The 19,750-nt window shown below is 44.9% G+C and overlaps 1 protein-coding gene across 1 annotated transcript in view; it reads right to left on the bottom strand.

Moving 5' to 3' along the window:
• Positions 1-3,702: 3,702 nt before the first annotated feature.
• The window catches only part of LOC146189314 (sodium-coupled monocarboxylate transporter 1-like), a 64,977-nt gene continuing 48,929 nt past the window's right edge, over positions 3,703-19,750 (bottom strand). Inside the window, exons 10-16 of the mRNA XM_084605235.1 lie at positions 18,063-18,172; positions 15,700-15,767; positions 15,027-15,113; positions 12,255-12,427; positions 8,163-8,263; positions 4,847-4,941; positions 3,703-3,933 (exon numbers count right to left, since the gene is read on the bottom strand). Coding sequence (XP_084461361.1) covers positions 3,778-3,933; positions 4,847-4,941; positions 8,163-8,263; positions 12,255-12,427; positions 15,027-15,113; positions 15,700-15,767; positions 18,063-18,172 — 790 coding nt within the window. The 3' untranslated portion in view covers positions 3,703-3,777. The remainder of the gene's footprint in view (positions 3,934-4,846; positions 4,942-8,162; positions 8,264-12,254; positions 12,428-15,026; positions 15,114-15,699; positions 15,768-18,062; positions 18,173-19,750) is intronic.

The raw sequence follows: 19,750 nt of genomic DNA, 5'->3' as shown, positions 1-19,750 counted from the left end.
AAGGCGCAGTACCTGTCACATTTATTTCGTGGAATTCTTAACCGCGCCGTAAGGGTAGAGAGGAAGGTGGGAGTTACAGCGGAAAGAGAGAAAGGGGTGCCGGTAGTGGAGGGCTCTGGAGAAGAGAGAAATTTTATTGTGATGGCGTAGCTTTTCACAAAATATTGCGCTTTGATGAAGGCGAAACGAAGAGGCGTCTGTGTGCTGTGTGATTTCAGTGGAAGTCAAAGATTCCTAGGTAGTAGCAATGACCTCGGAGCTCTCTATCCACTACGTCACCCCATTCTCTTTTTCCACTTTCATTCCCATCTTCCTCCCTTTCCTTACGGCGCGGATCAGGTGTTCACAAAGCAAGTGTGACTGATATTGTGCATTCCATTTTCTGTGAAACAATTATTATTATTATTATTATTATTATTATTATTATTATTATTTTTATTATTATAACATCCCCTTATCGTCTTTGATAAGATTCTGTGTTCTGCGTACTCATAATCTTTTCTTGCTTCGCTACTGACTACGACCATTAAGAGCTATGCGCACCGCAGGGAACACAAATTACCTGAAGCTGGTAAACATGCTACGTTTGAACTGTTCTATATGCATGGCTAGGTGAACGCAACTTACCCGATTTTCTTCGCTGGTTGTATCAAATTACATTTCGAAGGAAAGTGCTGTTAATTCGACTTTATTGGTAGTCTTGGAATTGACGAGCGGTCAAACCGGCACTTGGGCCCACAGGCCGAAAGGCCTCAGAGGGTTTACCAAACGGTAGCATGCTTGAAGACAGCGGTCGACAGCGACTTGCCTGACCTCAATATTTTTGAGCTGCCCGCAATGGAAGTCCGCGAGATGATTGCCTCCTCGCGTCTAAACCGCGGCGACCAGCTCTGCATGGCCGTCAACAAGTGGCGTCGGTGAGCGGTGAGCCGTGTGCCTTCCTAGGTCCGCGATTTCGAGTGGCGCTGGCGATGGGGCGTGTTACCCACGCGAGAACGCCTCGCCATGTGGCATGTCGTGCCGAATGACCAATGCCCAAACTGCGGCCGCACGGAAACCAAGAAGCACGCATTCTTTGAATGCTCACTCGCACTGGTCATGTGGCGCTTGGTGAGAAGGATGTTCTTCGTGCACGGTGGCCCTGGCGCCAGGCCACCACGCTGATGTTTTGCTCGGCTAGTAGTCGCCTGTGTATATTGTCACAGAAGCCAGTGAAACTGGTTCAGCAGGTTTACTTAGGACTAAGTAAAAGCACCGGCAAGATCAGGCACGGAACCGACTGGCGGGCGAGCACCGAGAGCGAAGAAGACGAGCGCGTGCCAGTCTCCCGAGCTCGCCACATGGCGGCGCCAGTACGATAACATTGCGGCAATATTTTGTGCTGTGGAAGAGGCGTTGCCTTGCTGAAGTCCGTAGACAACCAGCCAGGGCCATGTATCCAGCGCTGCAGAGACTGCGTCTTCTATTCTATTGTGGAAGTATCTTTCTGATCAACTGGACAGAGATGGAGAGGCGCGGTTTCTGCAGCGCTGGCACACCCGTTTCTTCGTCATTCGGGACGGCAGGCTTGTTATGCCAGCTTTGCCATACTGACCCCTCCTCCCCCCCCCCCTTTTTTTTTTTGTTACGTACCCCGAATCATGAGGAAGTGTATTGCCATATAAGATTTCATCATCTGTCATTAAGTTTCTCATTGTAATTCTTTTTGAGCTTGTGTTCTGTAGGTATTGATGAACACGGAATAACTATTATGTGATCGTTGCTACTATCGCACCTTTCATTGTCCTCCCATGTATGTACTACAGTGCGTGTGTGTGTATATACAAGTACCTATATGTGTGGAAGACAATAAATTCCCTCTACTGTGTTGTACGGGGCAGCAGACTTGAGATGCCTGTCGTCCTTTATTTGAACCCGCCCCGTTTATACTGTTTTCCCCTCTCTGGAAAATCATGTTTTTTTTATTTTATTATGTATATGTAACCTATAGTGTTTTGTATAGTGCTTTGTTTTGTGAGTAATATGCGTTTTCGTATGTATGTATGTACCCAACAAATTCTCTTTATGCCAGCTGTCTGGTCAGATACTATTTGTATATATGCTTGTGCAGACGACATCTCGTTGTTCTAACAAGACACGGACAGTTTCGTGTCGTTTTTGCGGATATTAAACATATTCATAAATGTCTGGCGCCGAACGTAACGCTGCGAAAAGCAGCACCCTCATCTTTGGCTGCTTTGCAGACCGTCTGCCGGTATCGATACCGCTTGAGAGCGCGGTCAGAGTTCTCGCGGTACTCTGAGCAGAAGGGAGTTTCTCCATGCATCTAGGACGAGGCGGTGGCACGAGTGGAGAACGTGTCAGAGGAGGCTGCACCACACAAACCGTTGCTAGCCGCAAGAGTGACAGCAGTCAAACGCGTAAGTGCATTTGCGCCGTTTACGTCGCACGCGTAGCGATAATACCGCTGCGCACTGTAGGTCAACTCGCTTCGCTTACTGGCGTATTTTGTGGGATGGTGGCTCTGCCCGCGTGGCTCGCTACATCCTATATCTACCATCAACTAAGGGAGGCATGTGGCTCCATTTTGTTTCAACTGTGTTGCGGCTGTTGGAAGAAGGAAAAGAAAATGCACGGGCCTGCCACCTCCGCTGCCTCGTGCAGATAGAAGAGAAAATAGAGAAGAAAGAAAAGGAAGACGGAGAGAAAGACGCGCGCCGCAACAACAGCCGTCGTCCACCACCTAAGCGGTGGTGGGTGGAATGACGGCCTACAACAGATAAAAATTCTGTGGCAGGCTAGCCCCCGCCGCAAGCGGCGGTGACCTACCTGCCCCAGCCCCGTCAGGGGAGTACCCCAACTGGGTCCCCGCGCCTTGGCCTTCAAACTTGTGAGCGAGCTCCTTGAGGCGGAAGCATACTTGGCGTGTTCAATTATCCGCGGGCAAACGACTCCCCGTCTTCTCCGGCACGCGTGCCGGGGGCGGGGAAGAGGACGCCCATTTCCGATGGAATTAAAAGTTGTGCGACCGACCGACCGACCGACCGACCAACACTACGGCTTTATTAGCTTACATTGTATAAGTGAGGTGCAGGCAGCTCCATGCGTGGCTGTAATAATTCGTCAGTTGTATCTTCTGCTCGGTAACTTACGACGCGGAAAAAAAACTCGTTTTTGAGGCCGTCATTGTTCGTGCAAGACGTTCTTATCGCCAAATTCTGAAGATTACTGGTAGTGCACAGGGAAGAGGAAGTATTATTTTCTCGTACATCCAGTTTAGGTATCTGTTAATATTTTGGATACCAGTTCATGCAGGATTTATTATTATATAATAATGAATCGATGGAGGTTAATGCCCTCATTGTGGTGCACGCATGCATTAGTCAATATCTTCACTCAGGATACTGGGGCCTTTTTTGAAGTGTGAGAAACACTGTAATATAGTATGAGACATTCTCTTGCACATATGGAAGTTTCCGATTTAGCTTCCAGTGCGTGACAAACGTTTGCTCTTAAGGGTTTTTCCTGCGATCATTGCAAGAAGCTAAAGCTGCCTCGCAAAACCAATGGGTAGAGCTTTTTGGTAATAATTGAAAGGCGACAGCGGAATATTGCTTTGCTGTTTCTATGAAAATACTGATCGAATTGCCTAAGCCTCCAATGCGTAAAAGCATGTTGCTTCTAAAGTTGCTTTTAGGGCAAATAACTTTCACGCGCACTGAGCGAAATGGCGAAGTAACTAAAACTAAACAAGCTTCTCCTTCCTCTAGTATTTTATTATGCTTTAGAGTGAAGTTGATTATTACTCCTCTTGTTAGTGAATACACTCTCGCCACTTGGCAGAGCAGTTTCGAAGCTTAGAGCCACAGATTCTTCTCCGTCAAGTTCCTCAGGCCACGATTTCATTCCTTTCCTTGTTGCCGCATCGTCCAACTGTTACAGAGAAAGGGAGAGAAGAAAAAAGTTGGCTGAATGCTTAGCTTGCTTAAGCCTGGAAGATTGCGAAAGCACGGCGCCGCCGCTTGGCTGCAGCAGATCGTTCCAGCCTTGCCTTATACGCATCATCTGACATACCGTAAGGCTGCGCCCCGACTACTGCGAGGAGCCGAGCTAAAGCCCCATTTATCCTCTTAGCGTGACGTCACAAACAGCGAGCGCCCTCTCTCGGCTGCGACACAGCGTCGTGTATGGACTCGCCGCCACCATCCGATGGCGCAAGCTGGGGCCCCGTCTCTCGGTCTGGCGTGACGTCACACGGTTACGTGAAAATGGCGTGACGTCACCGCTGCGGCGGACTCACCGCCACCATCCGATGGCGCGAGCCGGGGCCCCATCTCTCGGTCTGGCCGGACGTCACATGGTTACGTGAAATGTCATGTACGGAGGCGCCACGACAGGCCAAAGGCTCGAAGTGCTAGCAGTATTGCTTTCGCAATAAAATAGTAGGCGCCTTTTTTCTCACAGGAATGAAACGAGGTGGCTGCAACGTAACGGGGGAAAAGAACCGTTCACTAACTGGTGATATTTTACCTGCGATTGCCCAGGAGAGATATCTAAAAAGGAATATACGCAGTGTTTTGACCATCACTGCTTTTTGGTTACACAAAAGTAAAAAACAATATTGTCATGGTATGGCTTCCGGGCCTATAACAGTTCTCTAAAAAATCTCGGTCTTATGGCTTTGCTGAATCCAGCATAACCTAATTGAATAATTGTATTTGCGCAGGAACATGAACAGCAACAGGATATTTGACCATCTGGGGTTCATTAGCGTGCACTGACATCGGGCGCGTATACTTTACATAGCTCTTAGACGGTCATATTTAGGTCTCGAATTGCGACTTACATGAGTGGCTTGCCGAATTAACTTGAAGTTCCTCCAAAAGCTCAGAAATAAAGGACTGGTGAGGTGCATGTTTTCCGGAGACCTCTGAACTCCGCCTGAAAAAAAAAAAATCAGAAACAGGGACCGCATTCACGAAGTCAAAGAATAATGATTTCATTCGAACTTTTTCGTTTGCTTTTGAGTGGCGGTGCACCCAATTACCCCTGCAGGTACTCAGACGGGTGGGTTGATGGACAGTAACTAAAATAATCAAACCACAAGTTTTTTATGATAGCGGCTTTACATTCATCATTTGTTTTTCATTCAATCTTACGAGGGACTCGGTGCACAACGTTTTTTAGAAGCTTCGAAAGAAATGTTTTTGCGAAAGTCACTCGTAAAGATTGTTCCAAATGAGAGTAAATAAAAATCAAATGATTCCAATTCTCCACATTTGAAGAAATATGCAATAGACCACTGCATATCATAGCATGAATTGATTTTACAAATAATTTTTGCTTGACCCGACTTTGTACCGATTCCGCCCTACGTTTAGCCCGATAAACTGCCTCTGATTTTCCTTTGAGCTAAAAAAAAAAACGTGTGTCGAAGCTGGGCAGTACAACGTCTTTTATATATTTACCAAATATGTCCGGTACAGTATATTCCCACATTCTTCAAAAATAGCCTAAATTGGTAATGCATGGGCGATATGCGAGTTTCATCAGAAGCTAATTCTCCCACCACCTTCAAGATTATTATTTTTTGAAGCACTTAAGGTCACTTGACAGTGATAAGGCGAAATCATTTGGGGCTAATTCAACTCGTGTTTATTTGGCATGACCTCGCCGGTCACACATGCTTCTTACGTGCCGCAGTTGAGGTGAGCAGCTCCACACGACGGCGATGGCGCGTGCTCTCTGCGGCGCTTGGTCTTTATAGCTGGCGGCAGATGCCGTGCGCCCCGCGCCTTCCTGGAGACTAGGTTGAATGAGTTGTCATTGTACGCCTATATTGACAACAGCAGGAACGCTGGACAAGAACTGATGTGTTCCGCGCGGGCCCTGTGTGGCTTAGCCGGTTGACAAGCTGGGCTGGTGATGGGAGGGGTAGGGGTAGGAGTTCGATCCCCGGTGGGAAGTGACGATGTTTTAAACATTAAACAGAACACCACCGTCATTTTATTGGCAGGTTGAGTGTGACGCCTTCTGCAGACGGACGGACTCACACTCACTGGCATATACACGCTCTCGCCTTAATATTGATAAAGACAGTGCTTATAGAATGTGGTGTCTATATGGTGTCCCAGAGCAATCCGTCATCGCGTCTTTTCTATCTAAAATTTGTGCTAACGACCCAAGCAACAGTTATTTCAACGCTAACCTTTACCAGGACGTGGGTGGTAATGATCCTATCCTGCTCCACAAACGTTGTTCTAACACAGTGTTCCTTCTCCAGTATATCATTCAGAAAAATCGATTAATTCTTTCGAAATGAAATTTGTTTGAACAAAATGTGTTTGAAAAAATTACACCTTTAGCTTGAACTAAAATATTGATTTCTTTGTGCATTGATAACCTTTACTTTACATAAAATTATCATGAACTGATATTTTTTTTTTATGAAGACCATTGGTCCAGCAGTACCCGCAGGCTTTGCGCCACCTGTCTTCTTTAACGTGCACTGACATCGCACAGCACACGGGCGTCTTGCTTTTCGATGGAGGCGAAAAGCAAGATGCCCGTGTGCTGTGCGATGTCAGTGCACGTTAAAGAACCCCAGGTGGTCGAAATTACCGGAGTCCTCCACTACGGCGTCTCTCATAGCCTGAGTTGCTTTGGGACGTTAAACCCCACACACCAAACCAAACCAAACCATCATCTCTCTTTTCTAAGGCTCGTCTCAGTTTGACTGTATGCAATCGACATTAACTGTCCTGAAACCTGCCGATAAAATTTATGGCGTACACGTTAGCCAAACAGATATGACGCCATATTGTTAACGGTTTTCGCCTATTTCTTCAACTGAACAAAATGTGTTTGAAAAAATTACACCTTTAGCTTGAACTAAAATCTTGATTTCTTTTTGCATTGATAACCTTTACTTTACATAAAATTATCATGAACTGATATTTTTTTTTATGAAGACCATTGGTCCAGCAGTACCCGCAGGCTTTGCGCCACCTGTCTTCTTTAACGTGCACTGACATCGCACAGCACACGGGCGTCTTGCTTTTCGATGGAGGCGAAAAGCAAGATGCCCGTGTGCTGTGCGATGTCAGTGCACGTTAAAGAACCCCAGGTGGTCGAAATTACCGGAGTCCTCCACTACGGCGTCTCTCATAGCCTGAGTTTCTTTGGGACGTTAAACCCCACACACCAAACCAAACCAAACCATCATCTCTCTTTTCTAAGGCTCGTCTCAGTTTGACTGTATGCAATCGACATTAACTGTCCTGAAACCTGCCGATAAAATTTATGGCGTACACGTTAGCCAAACAGATATGACGCCATATTGTTAACGGTTTTCGCCTATTTCTTCAACTGAACAAAATGTGTTTGAAAAAATTACACCTTTAGCTTGAACTAAAATCTTGATTTCTTTTTGCATTGATAACCTTTACTTTACATAAAATTATCATGAACTGATATTTTTTTTTATGAAGACCATTGGTCCAGCAGTACCCGCAGGCTTTGCGCCACCTGTCTTCTTTAACGTGCACTGACATCGCACAGCACACGGGCGTCTTGCTTTTCGATGGAGGCGAAAAGCAAGATGCCCGTGTGCTGTGCGATGTCAGTGCACGTTAAAGAACCCCAGGTGGTCGAAATTACCGGAGTCCTCCACTACGGCGTCTCTCATAGCCTGAGTTTCTTTGGGACGTTAAACCCCACACACCAAACCAAACCAAACCATCATCTCTCTTTTCTAAGGCTCGTCTCAGTCTGACTGTATGCAATCGACATTAACTGTCCTGAAACCTGCCGATAAAATTTATGGCGTACACGTTAGCCAAACAGATATGACGCCATATTGTTAAAGGTTTTCGCCTATTTCTTCACTTGCTGCTCCTCGTTCGCTTTCATGTAATTTCTGCTAGCTTCATTACCTGCCCTTTGCTTAGGCCTCTAATATCACGCATTCGTATGCACATTTGTAGTCCAGCGTTGCCAGGATATCCAGTCACCGTTCGTAAGCGATGACTCGACTTACATAGAAAGCACCGTTTTAAAGAAGATATATGAACGTGGATGCGTGGCTTAGGAGTACCGGGCCCGACCCGGAACATCTTCTTAAGTATCGTACTCGGTTCTGAAAACAATTCGCGTATACATACCTGTGGCCAAACTCAGAGCTGTCCCCAACGTCACCGTCAGAACAATCCCGAAGAAGGCGATCCAGAAGAACGACAGCCGGTACAGTGGGAACACGTACGCGCTGTAAAAAGGAGCAGTACATATATATTAAGGTCTATAATAACATGTATTAAGAGTACCTCTCATTTTGACACGGCAAAACGGCGTCTCGGCATCATTTTTTCAAAGTGAGTGTGACGCATATTTTACCGAGTTAGGGACACAAATGAATTGGAGCTCCCAAGATTAATTAAACAACCAGAGCAGCATGCCCCAACTTAGGATTAGAGTGACGCTATCACGGGATCAACATCAGCCTATTACACAACAATGATTGCACCTGTCAAGCTTGCCTCTCTCCAGATGGCAACACATAAAGTTGCGCATTTGGCCGTCAGCCGCCGGAGAGAGCCTAGCACGAGCGAGTCTGCCCATGCCACTTTCCGCTGCTTCACCTTCATCTCTGACTATCCTGCTCCTGGATCCACAGGCGCTTTTGTGCGATACAACGTCACTAGACAAGGGGGGGGGGGCGGTTAATTACAACTGCTTCGCCAGCGTTTGGTGGCTGGGTCTCACCATGGCTGATTTGCACGAAGGCCCGAGTGCGTCAGCGCTTCGACGTAGGTTTCAGGCTTATCCTGATTAGCCAGCCTACATTGATTGCCAAGCAGCAGCGAAAAGAAAGCGTGATCTACTCGAGAGAAAGACCGAAGAAGAGCGAGAAGCTTGCATAAAGAATAAACGGCAGTATGGCATTGTAGCCGTTCAACAGGGCTTACGCATGGGTAACCAGGTTTAACCGAAATAAGTCTCCGCAACTGTTTCTTTCCTGTAGATCAAGACGATCAACTGGGATATTTGACACAAGCTTGCCATGTTAATGCTGCTTTTGTCCTCATCTTATGCCATTAAGGAAGAGGAGAGGGGGTTGTATAAAGCAATAATATATTTTGTGTCACGTATAGGCTCTAAATGCAACGCCTGACAAGCGCGAGGTTGCACTGTCTTTAACCTAGCGCGATAGTGCTTAGTATATGTATTTTATGGTCATTGATACAACCTTAGAATGCACTATTTACTGGCTTTCTTTGATACGGTCTCCCTGCACTTGGTACTTTATGAAACCATACGTGTCATGTCTACAGAGGAGTCATTTTCAAGCTCCTAGAACATATCTTGGGTTTTAGAACACACCTGCGCAGCTGCAGTAGTACCCATCGCTCAGGAGAATGCAGTTGCCACCTGTATGAGAGCCAAGGCTCTGAGAGTGCGTATTTTTTATCTCTAACCATCATGCTAGGTTTTTTTAACAGCTCCCCGTACCCTATTTGCAAAGACACATTGTGATTTGCTGTCATCCCAGTTCGTCTAACTCTCTATCATCCCATTCATTATGGAGTGTTCAGCACTCTGTTACGGTCTTTCTGCAGCAGGCACCAACAGGAAAGCCGATTCTTTGCCATCGTAACTAAAATTTAGTCCGGAAATATCTATATCAGAAACATGAACACACCACAAAGTCTACACTGACAGCTCCAGTGAGCCCAAAACTTCTTCGGGCTCCATGGTCTTCCCTGTAAGGAGCTTCAGTAATAAGAGATAAAAATGTTCACAAGAAGTCATCAACGGATGCAGAAATTAATGATCGTTGTGCCACCGTTAATTACGTCTATCATAAAAGTCCCGAGCAATGTTTTTTTAATTGACTCAAAAACAGAGCTCAGGGCTTACAAAATGCTCTTCGTTGCTCCTATGAGCAACTGATCGCAGGAATACATCTGCTGGAAATCCGCCTTTGGTTAAAGACACGACAATATCTACCATGTGCGCGTGAAGTGGCCACCAGTTAGGGGTTTGTGCGTTCATCCTTTTTACAAGAGCAAACATAACGAGAAAGTTTTGAACCCTGGTGCGGGAGATCATGACTACCTCGTGAAAGTTTGGCCAGGGTTCCAACCGAAGCCGAGACAGGGTTAATCCATAAACTCTGACCTGAAGTCCGGACTTCCTGCACGCCTATCATGACGTGTAGCAATTTTACTGTGTCGCCTTTGGTTTGGAGTTGCGTTTACTAGCCACTACTACACTCTTAATCTGGTTCCACATACATTCCGGTTATAAGTGGAACTTTGAAAAATGTTCCACTTATAAGCGGAACTTTTTAAATGTTCCACTTATAACCGGAACTTATCTGGAATCAGATTTAGAGTGTTCTTTATTATTGGCATTTCTGATAACATGCTGGCGACATCTGTGCCATTGAGGACATTTCAGATATTATTTGGGACTTTCCCAAATACATTGGAGAAAAGCGACTTCTCAGATGTGCAGTGTGGAATCGTTACCCACGCCCCATGACGAAGAGGAAGATTTTGTGACTGTGGCCGCGGCAATCACCCGAAATAAAGGCGTGCAATGAAGCCCTTCGTTTTCTCAGTGAGCCGGGCATGTGCTCTAAGCTGTCAGGCACCAGTGCACTTTTCGCCCCGAAATTCCATCAGTCTTACTCTCTCTTTTCCATAGCCCATACCCCACCGGGGTGGCCCAGTGGTTACGGTGCTCGACTACTGTTCCCAAGGACGCGGGATCGAATCCCGGCCTCGGCGGCAGCTTTTCGATGGAGGTGAAAAGTAAGGCACCCGTGTGCTGTGCGATGTCAGTGCACGTTACAGAACCCCAGGTGGTCGAACTTTCCGGAGTCCTCCACTACGGCGTCTCTCATAGCCTGAGTTGCTTTGGGACGTTAAACCCCACAAACCAAACCAAACCAAACCAATTCATAGCCCATAAATACCAACATCCCATTTCCCACACCTCGGGGTAGAAAACTGCGTTGTTATTTCTGTTGTAGCATACAACGACGTCTTATCGCGGTGCCGCTAACTTTGACATTTCGTGTCGGCAGAATGTAGAGAGAAGAAAATAGTCGAGCGGCGCGTGCCCGCGCCGCCAGCCTGGCACTTGTAGTTCGGTCCTCGAAACCCGCTTTGTTGCACATCTACTTCTGGCGTTCCGCTGAAACCTCGTGAAAACCTATAAGCTTGACCCGGACATTATTCGAACACTCAGCTTTCTGACAACCTCCCCTGCCTTTCTTTGTCCTCCTCGTTTGTTATAACACATCAGTCTTTCAGTCACGTGATCTGTATGAGCAGGTGGTAATCAGCTGTGATATTTATTTATTTGTACCCTCAGGGCTTACAAGAAGCGTTATAGAGACAAACTGTAAAATGCAATGTACCACTTCTACTACGGCCATAAGTAACACGAAAGCACACCAGGCGATCTTTTTACCGACTTCAATATTGAATGAGCGAAACCAGCCCTCAATACGCTCATATAATAAATGTCCGTTGCCTTCAATAAGCACGTGAACAGTCATGTTGAGAGGCTATTTTTGTAATGACTCAATATTTAGACTTCAGTTACATCAAAAGATGCAGTGTTTTTTATAAAAAGAAAGTTTCTTAGAAAGCCTGCACTGAAGATTTGCGCGCATTGACTCACACGACCCAAATGCTAAGCTGCTACGCGCAATGTCTCCCTTTTCTCCACTGGGATGGTTCAACTGACCTACATTGTTGCTTATTGTGGTAGTGTGATTGGTAATGCTGACGAAAGCAGCACACTCTCTTGTCCATGTAGGGTGTTATGCATACCTGTGTCTGTTGTCCCACTTTGTCTTCGCACCTTTACTATCCTCCGTTGTTATTAATGAATGGACATTGATTGTTACTGTTGGTGCTTTCTGAACATCCTTCTGCTGGAACCTAAGGCTTAGCACGAAGGCCTACTGCAACATATATAAAATGTAACACTGTAATAACTTTAGTGCATTGAAAATAAATTACACAGTCGTTCCTGCAATTGCATACTGTGTGTTTCCAGTCAGGCTGGCTTTGACAAAACGCTGAACCTGGGTTAAAACTCTTAACGTGACACCCCAGTACCACCAAAGGACTAACGTCGATTCGAGCCTAGAATAGTGGGTAAACGGACGTTTATTCCAGAATTAGAGCACAATGCGTATGAACTTGTTGAAACAAATTCCTTACCTATTGCCCCCGTACGGACCCATCAAATCTGCAACAGTGCCATTTGTTTCGCCAGTGTAATTGCTTTCATACGAGCATCGATCGAGCGTCCCCGGAATAACGGGCGGTGGGGGGACAGCTGACAGTCCTCGGCCAACCGCGTGCCACAGTTGGAGTGCACAAACCAGCAGACTGGCCCATGCAGCGCCCTACAGAAAAAGAAAATGTGGATGCTGTAAGCAGACATCATCCAAATGTGTGCTGATGATTCCTTTTGGTACTGTTTTATTTGCCTGAAAAACCAACGTGTAATACAGTGTCTTCGCTTTACACTCGAATATAATGCGATTCGATTATTGATATATCCATAAAAAGCTTGGATATTTATCACGCGATAGCTAGGCAGGCTATTGCTTCAGGACTGCTGCTATCCATAAATTCTCAGTATTTTAATTCCTTCCAGTCGGAGTTCTGTAATTAATATATTAATATATTCAGCTTGCTGGCTTTTGTATGCCTAAATGGATAAATAGGGTTGTGGAGCTGCGTTGCATAGAAAGTAAAGTTGCGTGACGGCGCTTTCGTGAATGGTTAACAATGCAGTAATGTGCTTACCAGCCACACTGTCTCAGTTCTCCATCCGTACATTCAGGCCGCACGCACTCTGTCTTTTGTTTTCACTGGTGCGACAAACCCTAGACCATAAGGTACTGTCTGACAACATATTTAAATCGTTTCTATTTTCCATGTCTTCTACGTCGTGCCTGATTGTGTATGGTACCAATTGAAAACCGTCCAAATTGTCCTTTTCCTGTTCCCCCCCCCCCCCCCCCCCCAGTGTGAGTTCATGACATCGATAATATCAGCTTTGCCGATTACTGAACAGGGTTTATAAAACCTCGTTAAAGGCTCACAAAGCTTGCCCAGAAAGCTTGGCGTCAGTTATGCCACCGTTTGTGCTGTGAGCGAAATAGTATAATTACGTATCTGGAAGTTGTTGGTTGGCAACTTATATGACTGTGCACAGATGGCCAGCGTGTTGCATCATACTACTAGACGACATATCACGGCACAGTTCGCAGGAGCTGTCAACTACGGTAGCTTCTGTGAGATGAGAATAGAACCCTTTATATAAACTGAATTTTGAATATGACGTGTGGCTCCCACGCCAAGAGGCACGTTCATACAGCTTAGTTAAAGCAGGACTTTACATCCACGTCGGATGTTCTTGCATGTGTATTGGTAACTAATAAATTTTTAGTTATGGGCATACGTGAGATGATAGATTACGAATAAAGAATAGTAATAAAGCGAGCAAATGAGCCTTCGAAATGAGAGCCGAAGACCCTTAAAGCTGCCCCATCGCTGGGTGCTGAGCGTTCGCCAAACAACTCTGATTATAACCTTTAAAATGACATTGCGAATGTTGCACATGCTTTACAAAGGGAATTGTAGTGCTGGAAAACTGGCGACACGTCCGTCGCATGGCCTTTGGCGGCGTACTATACGCGCCGCTTTCGTTGACGCAACGTGTACTGTGAGCGTACCTTATACCGCCATCTGGTCATTTGCTTTTACTTAAACATCGGCTGTAAGCAATCGCAGACGTTTGCCGCAGTTTTAGAGCAATGTGCCAGGTTTCATGCGCGAACTTCACAGTCACGAGTTTTAACAACCTGCTCTAAGTGACCATGGGAAGCGTCGCTGGCATAAGAAACATGGCTAAACTACATGTCAGTGGTATTTTCCGCCCTTCATTGACCACATGTTTTATTCGCCATCTTAGGTGACAACATAAAACTTAGGAATAAATCAACGTCGGTTTAATTAGACCTCATTGTTTAGAACGCATAATGCTGACTACCGCACTGCAGTGATGTATGCGTGCTGACCAGTGATGCGTAGCACAGATTATACATGTACATCATCGCACAGTCAACATAATCAGGGCTCATAATACTGCGTGAGGTGAATGGATAAATGTGTAAACTAACTCCTTGCCCCCAAAGTTCAAATTTTTACCAGGCGTAGGAGTAATTACTAAGTGGAATAATAATAGGAATACTGCTACAAAAATTCAGTCTTCGTGGAACGTTGTTAGTTACCCGGAAAGCCGGTACTTCCATGTTAAAGATAAGGAACAAAACAAATTTTGCTTCAAATACAAAACTTTTGAGAAAACTACAAAGAATTATCTTGCAGCCACTTTGTTGGGCTGAGATGGGTGCTGATCAGAAACTTTCTCATATTATATAAAGCAGTTAATATTGGTAGCTGCCCTAAATGGAATGAGCCCATAATCACACTGACATGTGTCCTTGGTTTGTGTGCATACCAGCCAGAGTGGCCTTTGAAATCCACACTCATCTGTAGTGTGGTATGATTACCTCATCAGCACGCAGCCCTTTATATATCCCGCACGTAGAGCTGAAACAAGCATAATTTGCTGTGTACCATTTTTGGAGGTTGGATGCCGTTCTGAGCAAAATGTTTACTTTAGGATGTTTATTTTTTACTTAATACGCTGCGTTACGAGATCGTAGGTATGCAGCTGAACTCACTAACATGAATGTTTGGTCGGCCGTCGAGGAATTGAACGAATATTGGGTGTGGTTCTCACCTCATGCAAAGGACATCCCTGCTCTCTCCTAACCCTACCAGGGGAGATTAAACTCATTCCTGTTCAGTTCCAAGAGGAATTCGCTTGTTAGCAGAACGGCGGAAAATGTTAAAATTTAAGCGCTGTGGTCATAAGTTGTGAATTTTGTGGCTATGTAAATGCATATGGAAAGCTGTCATGATGCTAACCTTTGCATTGACCCATGGTGAAGAGACAGCCAGGAGAATAAGACCGATGAACGGACCCGATGCTGAGGAGTAGAGTGACATGAACAACTGCGAAGAAGTAGTGAATGAGATTGTCCAGGGAACAGACAAGCACGGCACCAAGTGCCAGTCTGATAAGCGTGCTTAGCAGAATGCTTTATTCATTTGTAAAGGTTGTACTGTACAATATCTATAACTGCATTGACACCCTTGTATATAATACCACCGAAGTTAGGCGTTTATCAGGCATTGCCATTTTTGGTATCATGTCTGTTTTTATGTTTTATGCTACTCTGTATAAGATTACAGTTACTACCATCCTTGCTCTTGCTGGTAACTGGGGCCTATGAGGTATTTTAAAAGATAAATAACCAAAAAATATGAAGATAAATATAGAATATCGCTTTAATTACTGTTCAAACGCCGTGAATGCGTTTTTCGCCTGTGCCTGGTACTTTTCAAGCTGCTTGCCATATATTTAAACTTGAATTATACAACTAACGTTTCAAATTCGTCGTAAATTCCGCGGACGTCTAAGAATTTTTCACAGCGTTTTTTGTCCGCGGCTGTCTAAATGTGTTCAGCTTGTGAATGTTCACAAATACACCATGCAGAAATAATATACTGCAACGTTTCAGAAAAACTCAATACGTACTCTAGTAGCCGTGCCCATGTATGGTACCGCTATGGCATAAAATGTCATGACGATGCCGCTTCCCAGTGCTGGAATCAATGATGACATGGATCAACAAAATGTCACTTGCATGTGCAATGTTTGAGTTATTCATTTGGAGTTGTATTTCTTCGTTAATATTGACACTACACTACATTTGATCAATTTAAGAGCCACTTGTTTCGTTTTGTCACAACTGATTCATTGCTGAGATACCCCGCGAAAATTTATTGAAAAGTGTTCAATCATATTTACATGTATCGCGTGATCTGTTGTTGTGTTACGGTAATTTCCCATCTTTTTTTAGAGAGTTCGTCACTGGTCAGATGCAGTAACGATTACAGATTACAGTATTGGTAATGACAGCTCGAGATGTCTACAGGTTATTTTTTTTTTCAGACAAGGCTCTTTACACTACAAATGCAATAATACAATGTAGCATTATAAATGACAAGATCTGTCACCACCAGTTTGAGCTAGGGCAGGGAACGACGCTATGCTTCATTTGAAATTAAAATTAGATGCGTTCGATTAGATCCCGTCACCCCTTTTTTGCAAAGTGATTTGTTTTCCCTTTTAGTCTCATGGAGGATTCCAGAAATCTCGACCACCTGGGGTTCTTTAACGTGCACTGACATCGCACAGAACACGGGCGCCTTGCTTTTCGCCTCCATCGCTTGCCGCATGCGACCCCATGGTGTTAAATGGTATTTCTCGTAGATTTTGGGTTTTCAAGCAATGAATGAAAGAAGACAAACTCTGCTTCCGCACACGCGTGATGCAGTCTAACGGGTATCAATTATCAAGTAAAATTCAATGATTCTGCTTGCATTTGTAGCAGTTAGCAGACATGTCCATATTTAAAGCTTAGTGGAAATGGTATTCAAATGCGACCTCACTCTATGCACATTCGATGGCGTCTAAAAAATAAATTTCCACACAGTCCGTCTAAATAGCAATTTGAGACTATGGTACTGCGCATAAAATATCTACATTGATAGAAATGGCTTTTGTGCATGACGTTTGATCTTGCGTACGCAATAACAGTTCGCTCTAGGCCAGCAATGTGGTTCGGTTGTGCTCGAACACGTGGAGTCTAAAGCGACATTACACCTTATCATCCACTTTACAGGCGGTCGCTTATACAAATAGGTCTCGTCCCACGACACCAGCAGCATGATTGTCCGCCTTGATTACCGCAAAACAAAAATGCAGATCACGTATTTATAATCGAATCTTAAACTTCTTTCTCTGGTTCATACGTTTTCAGTAAAGTCTATCCTAGCGCTCTCCTGTGTAGTTCTGATACTCTGTCTTTTGCCCAGTTATTTAATATCTAAAATCACACCACACACCAAACCCGTTTCAGTTCAAGCAGCCAATTTAATATTCACCCATGCTATGAAATGGCCAACTTCAACCGCACTGACGATAACGCGATCTCGCGCGTTCTCTGGCAACAATGCCCCACCCGACTAATCCTAAGGCGTCGCGGGGCAAAATGTATAACGTGGAATGCGTACGAGATGACCCCGCTGGTCACTAGAACCTGAGGAATGGAGATAAGTCCGGAAGCAATGTACAGCGACGGAGAAGAAATGCATGTCAAAACCCTGGAAAATAGAGAAATCTAGCACACCGTGATCCGCGATTCGTTACCGTGATCCGCCACCGCACGTTCCACTGCGCATGCCCAGATTTTTTTGATGCTGATAGATGTCGGCACATATACCTGCTGCATCGGAACCAATCAGATTGTGCGCCCCGCCCACGAGCAGTAGAAGGTCGCGGTGGCAGATCGCGAATCACGGTATGCTAAATCTCTCTAATATAGACCACTGGTCCGCTTTTCTTCATTGCTTGCTCGACATCAGACGTGGCGTTTTACTCTCGTGTTTTGCGACGTGGGGCTTTGGTATGGCTCGTGTTAAAGTAAACTTTGTCCATTCTTCCTCTATATAAATTAAACACGAAGTGAATCGACAACGCAATGTCCGCTATGATGGGGATGAACAGCATGACAAGGTCCTCTGACTTTCTTTGATACCCCAATCGCCGCCTGTCTGCTGACCCATTACTGAGTTCGTCTCTTTGAGCTGATTTAACTATGGTTGTTGCTCAGTTAAAATCTAGTTGCTTAAAAGATATCCCAATGTTACTCATGTTTATAAGTGTGATTCGCTATTTTTCGTTTACATTGCTCATATGTACTGCATCCAGCTTTCGTTTGGAAAGCCATGGTTAATGTTATTACTGTAAATAATGATGAAGTGCTGAAAACAACAAAAACCTCTCCAATCCTTTTTCGTGATTTCATTGTGAGTAGCAAGTATTACGTGCCTTACCCAAAAGCCGGACAACGTGGACAGCAGTCCTCTCACTCAGCTTGGAGTACGGTGCAACAATGTCGATGTAGAATGTGGCAGCATTGGAGTTGACGATCGACGACACTGTACTGGACGAGTGAGGAGAGAACACCGTGATGCGCACCTAATCAATGTCGGTGACAAAAAACTTAGACCTTAGTACTCTTTTTAGGAGTTGGGCCCCTCAGGAGGTTCTTGCTGCTTTCTACAAAGGTCTCCACTTCGGTAAAGTTTTCGAACGGAAAACGTTAATGACAATATAATTCGATAATCGACCCATTAGCATGCTTACAAAGATGACGCGGCACCTACATCTTTTCTGCCTCTTCTTTATAGGGTAATTTTCTGTCCCTAAATGCTTCCTTTAGGTGGCACCGTAATTCCTGCATTTTGGAGAATACAGCGTTAACATCCCATTCACCAAAAGATCCAATGTCGTTGCTGTCAGCGTTGCGAACAAAAATATTCGAGAGCACTGCAGATGATGCACTGGAGAAATGCTAATGCACGAGCGTTGTTGCTGCCTTGTTCCGACTAGACACGCCGTCAATAATTAATTTTTATAATCATAGTTGAATGGCAGTATTTCCTATTATTGTGCAGAAGAATTTTGTTTATTTTTAATATTTTGCTATTCATTCATTTTATTTGTTTATTTCCCTCAAAGTCCTTGACTAGCTAGACAAAGAAATTCATGGGCACGTTTACAGGAAGTCGGTGTTAAATAGTTGTCGTTGCATTTGATTGAGACACGAAAGGACGGTGGATCAATTATTGCCATGGACACAATTTCTTAAGTGTCAATTCGTGAGGACACATACTTGTGACACGCTTTTGTGACACGCACTGATGACAGGCTCTGATAATGTCAATCACGAGGCAAGACTTCCTTTCACATTAAAATGATGGGTATGCCCCTGGCAGGGGGTAGTTGGCAGGTGACACAAACAGGCACTGATTGGTCAATGAGTTGTGCGACGACATAAGACGACATAACATGACTTAGATGACAGGCGCTGCCAACTCAGGCTTCGCCTTTGAGATGGAGGGGTGACATCAAAATGTAGCCTTTCAAGACCCTTGCATCCCGAGCCAAACATAATATTCCTAGGCCCCAAGGCGCGTTCGTACAAACTAGCATCAATCTCGAGTGGTCTTCCATTGTAATGTCCGTGGTATCTTACGCTTCCATGCTGTGAGATTGTTTGTGATATACAGGTACTAAAAATAAATGCTATAGAATAATCGAGTAGCAGATTGCATACATGCGAACGAAGATCGACAAGCAGCGCGGACAAATGGAAGCCATTAACACTGTCCAGTCATATAAAATCATCATCATCATCATCATCATCATCATCGTCATCATCATCATCATCATCATCATCATCATCAGCTTGACTATACCCACTTCAGGGCAAAGCCCTCTCCCATATTTTTCCAATTAACCCGGTTTTGTGCTAGCTGCATCCACGTGACCCCTGCGAACTTCTTAACCTCATCCGCCCACCTAACTTTCTGCCGCCCCCTGCTACGCTTTCCTTTCTTTGGAATCCAGTTTGTTACCCTAAGCGACCATCGGTTATCCTCTCTTCGCACTACATGTCCTTCCCATGCCCATTTCTTCTTCTTATTTTCCACTAGAATATCGGTAATTTGAGTCATTT

This window comes from Amblyomma maculatum, chromosome 5 (genome assembly GCF_055883805.1).
Source record: "Amblyomma maculatum isolate TAMU_Amacu chromosome 5, ASM5588380v1, whole genome shotgun sequence".
NCBI lineage: Eukaryota > Metazoa > Arthropoda > Arachnida > Ixodida > Ixodidae > Amblyomma > Amblyomma maculatum.
The sequence above is the reverse complement of the archived record's forward strand: the minus strand, read 5'-3'. Positions and strand labels throughout refer to the sequence as shown.